At 40.6% G+C, this 10,000-nt stretch overlaps 1 protein-coding gene and 1 pseudogene across 4 annotated transcripts in view; both read right to left on the reverse strand.

Annotated features, from left to right (window-relative positions):
• LOC137980481 (uncharacterized) overlaps positions 1-2,082 on the reverse strand; it is a 5,368-nt pseudogene extending 3,286 nt beyond the window's left edge.
• LOC137980480 (uncharacterized) overlaps positions 1-10,000 on the reverse strand; it is a 50,617-nt gene that overhangs the window by 21,231 nt on the left and 19,386 nt on the right. For all 4 annotated transcript variants that reach the window (XR_011118528.1, XM_068827942.1, XM_068827941.1 and 1 more), the window contains 5 exons: positions 8,662-8,740; positions 8,077-8,133; positions 7,547-7,807; positions 7,057-7,204; positions 2,172-6,965 (listed from right to left, as the gene is read on the reverse strand). Coding sequence is in view for 3 of the 4 variants with exons in the window: in XM_068827942.1 (XP_068684043.1) it covers positions 2,172-6,965; positions 7,057-7,204; positions 7,547-7,807; positions 8,077-8,133; positions 8,662-8,740 (5,339 nt within the window). In the remaining variant the exon portion in view is untranslated. The remainder of the gene's footprint in view (positions 1-2,171; positions 6,966-7,056; positions 7,205-7,546; positions 7,808-8,076; positions 8,134-8,661; positions 8,741-10,000) is intronic.

Below are 10,000 nucleotides of genomic sequence, written 5' to 3' on the forward strand. Positions count from 1 at the left end.
TCAGCGTCACAATTTTTTGCTGATTTTGGGGCTCATTTTGTTGAAACTCATTTTGTGGAAGCACGCTTCCAACAGACCTGTTTATTTTCGTGAACCCTTCCTAGTTCAATTGCGTGCGTGCAAACAAGGCACAGAATCCGTGTTACAAAGCATATTGAATTAAATAAATTTCTGACAGTTCACATCAAACCCTTTTCGAAAGAACCTTGACCGTAAATAATGAAGTACAAACGAGACAATAAGCTTTCAGTCAAACAATTCTTCACTGTCACATTTTCATTCTTTTTTTTTTTTTTTACCTTGGCAGAGTTGAGTACAAAAGTAACTATGTTGCCAGACCACTTAGATGCGACTTCAGTAAACACTATGATACATTCAAGGCGTTCGATTACTTCAATGTTTGTTAAATCCATAAAAAAATTGCCATTTGATTTCAGTGTTGTATATAATACCAAGTTAGTAAAATATTAGAAACAAAGCTCACTTGATATCCAACGGCGAAAAATAAAATTGTTGTTCATCCAATTGACGTTCCATTCTTAAGCTCCATGAGGGTATATTTTGTTTAAAGATCCACTAAAAAGCCACTCGCGTTACAATGACTTTCGACGCCATTGCAGGTTAATTAAATGTTCTCCTGAGTGCACCAGAGAAATCTACGCATTACCCCAGCCCCCTCAAACCTAACGAAATACGCACAGAAGACTCTATACACAAAGACACCACTAAGCAGGGGAGTGAAAGGCAAGATTTTTCATGACACGGAAAAAATAGGAAAACGGAGAAATGAAACGCAGATTCCGACTGGGTTTGGCAACCCAGTAATAAATGTGAAGTTTTTATACTATCTGCATGTTTGTGGGTTAGATAAAAACGATATATTGTTGAAAAATCTTCGTGTGAAAGGAGCTATGTCACGCAAATGATGTAATTTCACTCAAAATTCGCAAAAAGCATGAGTTTCATGTAAACAATCTTCGCACTACGTAGTAAGTTGTAGCAATAAACTGGATTAACCAGGAACTAAAAGAAATATTGTTGGCACCCAAATAAACTTCATTTTACACTACAGTGACAAAACAGATCTTTTTCTCACTTTAAAATCTTGGCTACTTATTAATCATTTGACAGAAAGAAAGAATTCCTCTCGTATCACATTTCAACCCACGTATGCAAATTTGTTAAGCTCGAATATTACGCAACATGATGAATTTACAGAGGCCAAAAAACTTCACAAAAACATTTTCCAGCGAAAAATTAATTGAAACAAACAACATGTTTGCTATTAGAGGCAAAAAACCCTTCCTATTTCATTGCGTGCGTGAAGACATGAAACCCAATCGTGTCAAATTACCATACGCAACAAAATAAATTTCAGGAGCTTTCTTTCAAATAATTCTTGGTTGTCACATTTCCAATTATTTTCTTACCTGAAGACTGTGCAGAGTTGAGCAAAAAATAAATATAACGAAAAATGTGAAATTTCCAATTGTTTCCGGAAGACTGTGCAAAGTTGAGTACAAATAAATACAAATAGCCAGACAACAGAGATCACAGATCCACTTAAGGTGTTCGATTCCTTCTCTGTCCTTGTTGAACCCATAAGTTACCAGACAATTTTCCATTTGGTTTCAGTGTTGTACATAACAGCACACTTGGTAAAATATTAGAAATACAGCGCAATTTGATTACGGCTCGACGGCCCAAAAATTGTCGTCGAATACCATTACTCGTCGCTTTTAAGATTCCAGATAATTATTTTACCCCGCCTGTCTTGTTTATCCAATTGACATTCCATTCTTGAGCTCCATAAAGGTATATTAATAAGTCTTATTAATAAGCCGTCTTAGCGAGGCTATAAAGGCTTATTAATAAGCCTTTATAGCCTCACTACGACGAGCAAATTTGGAAAGAATATTTGTTTCAAAGTGTGGGCAGTAGATCTAATTAACATAAATACAAAAGAATGTAAAGCAGATCGCCATTTATGAAAGTGGTCTACGAATTTTGCCTTTGGTTAGGCGGATTTTGAATTACGTATGAGCTTCCGCTGTATTCTATGTCTATTGTATGAATGAGTAAAACGTAACCTTTTACAACGTTAACATGGAGGCAAATCCTCCTGATATAATTTAATGTGTACATGTACCTTGACTATAGTAAGTACTAACTTGTAGAAGAGAGCATTCGGTGACTTCCTGCCAGTCGCCTTTAGCCATCCGTCCATTTTGGACCGTACTGCTTTCAAACTTGGCACTTTAGAGCCAAACCTCACACAACGGATCCAGATTTTCATGGAGCCATCCTCGTAATTACTTTTTCGCAACAACTCCTCGAGACGTTCAATTTTTTCATCAGCCTCTTCGGGTTCAAGCTGCTTTCTTTCAATTTCCAGTGAGTACACTAAAGACATAGTCTGGAGAGCGACTACATCCATCCAGTCCTCGTCATTGGTATCTTTCATAACTTCTTTCAGATGTTCAACTATCGTTTTTAGTTCATCGAGATCACCCAGGCTTTCCAACAAATTGTCTTTGAGCTTTGCATTGTACTCATTGATTGGCACAACTCTAAGATTTTCAAATGACTCAGGTACCAAAGCCAAGACATACTTATCTTCCTGACGAAATGAAGACGATGCTTCATCCTTCTTCCGTTGACTTACGAACACCTTCAAGAAATCAACAAATTTCGATCCACCCACGAATTTGATAGCTGCAAGCATAACGACCTTTCTGATAAGGGCATCAGAGGAGTAACCATGTTCCATCAGCGGCCTCTTTTCCTTTACCATCTCAAAACATTGACTGCACTGAATTGCGTAACGAAGGACTTCATCCAGGGAAAATACCTGTTTATCTTTCAAGTTCTGCACGTGAAGACGAATTACATCTCCATGAATGTGATGCAGAAGCACGTCGTCTTTCTTTTCTCTTACTGCTTCTTCAATAAGAGGAATTGCATGTCCAAAATGATCTTGGTCATACACAGTCATGTAGTACTTTGCCAAGTGAGCCAAAAGGTGCGCCCACACATCCGAGCCTTTTTCAAATACTTCACTTAACTCGCGCAGCATATCACGCGCGACGTCTGGGTCACTTTCTTTCATGCGTCTTACAAGTGGGGAGAACTTCTCAGATCCATATTCGCTTGTGACGTACAGTTTCCTGGTGATGCGATCAATCCGTTTACTTGGCCGTGGGTCTGACAGAGCGCACCTTGCAAGGCGAACGGCAACATCTTTTAAATAAGATGTGAAGATTTTTTCAAGCTTCTTGGCTCGCTGTTCGAGAACCTCTTCTGCCACTTCAACGAAAGACATTCTCCTCACGTTTCTGCCTGCTGTGGAAGGAGGACTCAGCAATTCCCTCACGTCGTCGTTGTTAAAAATTGTTTCAAGTAGAACAACTTCCCTTTTCGCCAATCGAGCAAGTGCATTCACAGGAAACAAAAAGTCCGTGTATACATGAATAAGAGCCAAAAACTCTAAAATCTGTAGCTGCAAATCATTTGCCTGATCCAAGCGAAAGCCCACGTAATTTGGCAATCCAGCAAATTTTTTTCCGAAAACCGTAAGGCTGACAATTGCAAATTTTCGCAACGACGGCTCCTTTGACACTCGTTCTTTCAACCCCATAAGCTTGTTCTTTTTCTCGTCAGAAATACCTTTAATCTTAAGATATTGATCTACTAAATGTGATGTTTCTTCTGGCGTCAGCTCCCGGATTAATTCGACCGTTCTGTAAGCTATCGTCCCCACAAAGTACCGTTTGGGTTGCCTCTTCTGTTGACTGTACAAGAGGTCAGATTCGACAACCAGCAATTTCAAGTTCAGATTTCGCCTCTCTGCATCGTTTTTGAAGTCATTGAACTCTGGGACGTACGCCATCTCACTGTCCACAAACAAAATCATCGGTAGTCGTGAATGTTGGTTTATCTTCTCGATGTTGGTACCCAGACTGTCGTGAAATTCAAGTACTCGAGCGCAAACAAACTGCTTGTGGAATTCGTACAATAGTTGCAAGCACAAAGTTGTTGCACCTGCTCCTCTCTCAGCTTTTACGATAGTAAGACTCACGTGCGACTTCTTATCATTCAAAAGTGATTTCATTTCTTTCTTTAACTCTTTCATCTTGCAGCGCTCAATTGCGATTTCACTTGCAAGGCCAATGTCGTCAATTTCAGAACCAGAATAAAACTGCACCCTGAGTTGGTCTTCATCTTTTGGCTTTAATTGTACACTACTACCAGTATGTTGATACATGATTTGCAAATGACCCTGAATTGCCTGGCGTATCGGTTGAGGTAACGTATCCGGGATTGTTCTCTCGCCAAGTTCAGAAACGTAAAATTTCCTTGGAATTTGGAACGCATCTTCCGATCGGTACGGTGGTGGAAGTTCAGCTCCAATGTGTCGTGCCATTTCTTGGGGGCGCGCAACAAATATGTTGTCGCGTCTAACTGGAAAATCAGCTTTCTCGAGAGGATCAACAAGCGATGATAGTATTGCAGATTTAGCCAAAGAACTGGCACAAACAAAAATAGCCTTTGTTGGACCCCATAAGGAAAACAAGTGCTGTAAAAGCATATCCACGGAAGGCAGAAGTTTTTCATGACCATCATCCCACAGACAAATTACAACCAACCGGTTTGGGTTTATATGAATAATAAGTTCATCGATAAGAGATCTCATTTTGTGGCCATGAGATTTCATCCACGAAGCATGGCCTTGTTCGGACAGCGTTTTATCTATGTCTTCATAGCCTCTGACTGCACACCAGCAAACTCCATTCCTTGGATTCAAGTCAAGCCTTCTATCAAGAGGAGTCTTCACGAAAAGGTTTCGCTCCACTTGATGGCGATCATGAAGGGGTTTGAAAACGTTCAACAGATGACCCTCTCGATTTGGTGCCTGATCAAAATCTAGAACCAAGGCCCATTCTGGCACGACTAATCCGTACAAATCACGATCCGTTTTCGGAAGAGAAAACGGAGAACAAACTAAAACATACGATGTGTTCTGTTTCTCAAATCGGTTCGCGAGGTTTAACAATTTATCTGGTTCGTAGTGGAAATCCCTTCTGGCAAAACGTTGAAGAAGTTGGTTCGGTTTCATTTCACACACCACTCCTTGCGGGTCCAGGCAATGAGTGTGAAATGGACTTGTAAGGTGTATGGGGTAAGGAGATGCTCTAGCATGGAGATGCACAACGCACAAGTCTCTAAGGCATGTCTCGACCTCTTCACTAGATACAGCCTCCATTGAAAAATACCTCGTTTTGTTGCTTTCGTTCTCCATTTTCGAGAGGAAGTCCTCGATGTTTAATTTCGTGGCGTCTTTCACAAAAAGACCGAAGCGATTGCTTTTTAAACGAAAAACACAAAAGTGACGGACATCCACCGCTTTTCCCCAATTCACCAGCTTCTGAGCGTCGGACGTGTTCACCAAATGTACCGCGACATAGTTTCCAGCTTTTTCCACATAGGTCTTCGGATATTTCAACAGGTTCTTTGAACTATCCCATGTTACGTCAAAGAATTTCATAAAGAACTGGCCGCTGTCGACAGGTGGCCAGAAGTTGCAAATCATCTTGCTACTTTCCTGCAACAATTCCCTTCGATCATTTGACGACAGTGATATCCCCACAACAAAGCCAATTTTTGTCTTTTTCTCTTCCTCTACTCCAAAAAGAATATCGCCGCCATCTGAGTTCATAAACGAAGCAGAGTACTTTTTGACGTAATCTTTTAAAATAATCTTTAACGGGTCACCATATATTACTTTAAATTCAACTTGATCTGTTTCAAAATTAACTCTCTTCCGTAACGGATAGCTCTTTTCACTTGGCTCAAATGAAGACGCTTTGTCAACCTCACGATTTATGCTGGTCGGTGTTTTTTCAGGTATATTTCGGCTTGCTAGGGATTCAAGGCGGCTGAATAAATCTCCATAGTCTGACACCAGCTTAGTGTCTGTACCAACACGTATAAAGGCATGGGTATCTTCCGGTTTTGCGAAGTGTATCACTGACTGACCCTTTACTACGTGAAGACGGAATATGACCGAAATGTCTTCATTTGCCTCTAAATTTTCCGTGAAACAAGGAGTTTCACTTTGTAACCACATAGCCGCCACGAAATCTTTGTCTCTTTCGACAAACTCTTGTGCTTGTACGGCGCTTGTACAAACTGACACACTTTCGTTTGTGCACGGAAATACTCCACCCATAACTCTGACTAACTCATCTCTCTTCTGGATAATCCCTTCTCGTGGTACCCTTGACCCAATTACCATTCCATCATCGTTTACGCCAACAAAAATGTCTCCAGTTGCACTGTTTTTGAGAGCAACCACACTCTCCTTTATTTTCTCGTGTGAAGAATCCGAAGGAAAGAACAAAATTCCATAGGTGGTCTCCAATGAGTCATTTAGGTAAAGTGGTTGTTGAGTGGACGCCTCTGCTGGATACAACCCTAATTCAGCTGTCCAAGGAATAGAAATCTGCCGTTCATAGGATTTTTCTACCTTTCTGTCTTCTCTAAACGCCGCATGGTAGTCATCATCTACAATGACTGCAAATGGAAGTATTCGAAACCCTTTTTTCATTGACTTCGGGACTTCGTCAAGGTGATGTAATTTTCCTCTCACAAATAACTGCTCACCGACTTTCATTTGTAAGACTGCTTTGATCACATTCCTTGTCAGAACATTGGAACCAGGGCAAGCTCTTATATCTATCTTGAGCTCCAAGAATTCATTGCCTTCATTAGGGTCATTCCGCAGCCGAAAACTTCCCGCTCCACCAGCATTGTGTGGCCTGCACGAACATATTCCCGTAACGGCTACCAGCCGGTTATCAGGCGGACGCTGCCTACAAAGTTCGTCTATGGTAATGTAACCTCCAGTGCTGTCGAGTTTCTCAACGGATCCAAATGGGCCTTGGTTACTCACGTAGCTTGATGCACTGCAATACAACCAAATAATCAAGTCAATCCGATGAAATGATCGAATGATCATTGGTTGAAGAGAAAAGTATAAGTACTATCTGTCAGTACCTCACTTGAGAGTAGAAAGAGGTAGGCTTCTCGGGGCTCGGATGCAGTTCACTACCGTCACGTGACACGTTTCTCTGTTTAAGCCCTGTTTTCCCTTCTCCACCTTGCTCATTCTGACTAAACTTTTCCGGTTCTTTTTTCGCGCTCCCTGAGTAAAAAAGAGTCCCATCACTAAAACGGATCAAGCCATAGCTTACAATGAAAGTAATAGAACTAGAAAGTTGAGACAAAGCTCTTCTCTGTTCCTAGCATTGTAATCGGCCAACGTTTCTATGGCGCTCAAACACTCAATTAATAAAAAGCATTCCTTTCACGGCTAAAAAGTTGTTCAACATGTCCATCTCAAGGTGGCACATGCTATTGTGTTTTCATTTCTGTCTGACCACTACAACTTCCGGTACCCCTCAAAAAATACTATATGAATTAAGAATGTGATAGAAAGGTAGTTTCTCTTCTTGTTGAAGTGAAACATTAATGAAGAAAAAAAAACCTTTTCTTGGAGATACGGGTGGGCTCTTCGTGGTACCCTTTCCAGTCTCCGATGACGCAGTCTGAAGTAATTCATTCCACAGGTTGTAAAACAAGTCGCCTTGTTTGGGGGACCTTCTTATCCAGTCTTCGTGATTTAATTTCGTTAGGCCAGCGCCTGACAGGGTCTTCAGTTCGGAAACATCAAGATTGTCAATCTCATACTTGTCACAGACTTCATCAATCCACCGTATCACGTCCGTCTTTTTCCAATTCTGAGGGCCTACCGAACGTCAAGAAACATGTAAGATAAGAAACTCTCAAAAAAACTCTCATTAGTAACTTATACACACAATACTTGGATAAAACATGTAAATATGTAATGCAGTGAATGCTGACAAAATACGGGCTGAACTAGTTAACAATTACGATCTTGTAACTGAACAAGTTCCCTGCCTTATGCGGGAAAAAGTAAGACAACTCTAAAAATAATTCTTGAATTGACTTTATTACAAAATGACAACTCTAAAAAAACAAAACAGATAAAAATACTTTTTGTTCTTTTCTCGCCGGCTTCCCAAACAGAGGTATTTCCCTCTTTCTCCATTCCTAGAATAAGCAGGAAAATATGCATTCTAATTATAAAAGAAAAAGGAAACAAAACATAGTGATGTAGCTCAATGTAATATTAACATGCATTGTGCGCATGGCCTTGATACCACAAGGCAGACAACAGTCTTGATGGAGTGGTTTTGAAATAAGAATCAATTGTAATTTTGCAAACCGGCCGTTATGGATTCGCATTGAGGTTAGTTTTAAAATACCGCAGAAACCTTCTTGGCCCATCAGAAGCAACCGGTGTGAATAAAATTAATTGCTCTATATTTCATTGGCTGTATAGTGTCGTACTTCCTACTGTTTTCTGTGCTAAATCCATTGTTATCTTTGTTCGTTCTATTGTTCTTTTGGCCAATCCTGAAGCCCGTTCAATGAGGTACGACACGACCCGAAAAAATGGTCCGGAGGCATGTATTTCCTGTCCTGTTACCGCCTTTTTGCTGCATTGTTGGTTTGCTACCCTTTTCCCCGCCCTTTTCTGAGATGTGGTTGCGGCAAACCTGCTCTGTTGTGACTTACCTCCGCACAATCGGAAATGAGCATGAATGTTACAATCTTGGGCCAGTCCTTGTTCTTTCAGTGCGTGTTCCATGCGAATCTGTAATTAGAAAAATTAATTGAGAAGATTTTATTTCGTGTCATCTGGATACTGATGAAATACTAGGATTTTCCTTCTTACGGAAAATCATATCTTTACCACGCACAGTGAACATATCGTATTAATCTTTCACATGTGAGGATATAGGTGTCGTTGTGGTAACTAACACGATTAGCCAATAAAACGCGAGCTTCCCCTTCATCGTAAGATACTTTTGTGCTAATTTTGTGTTTTTGTGCATAATTCCGCTCTACTACATTAACATTTTTATTGCACAGTTTGACGATAACATGATTTATTTTTCATAACTTTGATATCTTGTTCCATGTTAAACAACGCGTATTTTAGCGGTTGGTGACAATCTTTTCGTCTCTACAAAAATTAATAAAACAAGTTGTTTTATATATATCAATTGCGTAGAGAAGGCTGAAAAATCCAGGACTTCAACGGGGTTTAAATCCGTGAGCTCGCGATATCAGTGCGACGCTCTAACCAACTGAGCTATGAAGCCACTGACGTTGGGAGCTGGTCATTTGTGGGTTCTAATGTTCCCGTGATGAATGAATCAACGATGAAATCATATATGAAATGAATCATATATCGAACTGCGGGTGTGAAAACAAGTGAAGCTATGATCCTCGCAGTTATGAACGCAATTTTAACACTTGCGTAGAGAACCCTGAAAAATTCAGGACTTCAACTGGGGTTGAACCCATGACCTTGCGATGCCGGTGCGAGGCTCTAACCAACTCAGATATGAAGCTACTGATGTTGGGAGCTGATCATTTGTGCTGATATTATCTCTCACTCGTTCGCTGCACTCATTCGAGAGGGATACTATCGGCACTCGAAGATAAATTCGTATCCCCGCGCGCCCATGTAATTGTAATATTGTCTTATTCTGTGTACACGAGCGAGGTCGAGGAAAACACTGAAATCACTGGTCGACTCCATCTAAATCAAATAAGAAATACCATTACGCACACAAACTAAACTTCCACATCTCGCGTTGCAAAAAGAAAAGTTATTCAAATTGAAACGGTTTCTTTATAGTCTCAGTTTAAATTTGTGCGCCTATCAAAATTTCTTGAATGAAAAGTCCTCCTTGTCCGAAACAGGGGATTTTTCCAGTATAGGGGACAGACCGCGAGGGGCAACGTAAGCCCTCCCTCCTTCCCTCTTTCCACGTTTCGGTGCCGAAAATATCGCAAGCGCAGCATAAAAATGGTTTTTCCAAAAATTTGGTCTCGCGATCATTGG

The sequence above is a fragment of the Montipora foliosa genome, chromosome 12, assembly GCF_036669935.1.
Source record: "Montipora foliosa isolate CH-2021 chromosome 12, ASM3666993v2, whole genome shotgun sequence".
Lineage (NCBI taxonomy): Eukaryota > Metazoa > Cnidaria > Anthozoa > Scleractinia > Acroporidae > Montipora > Montipora foliosa.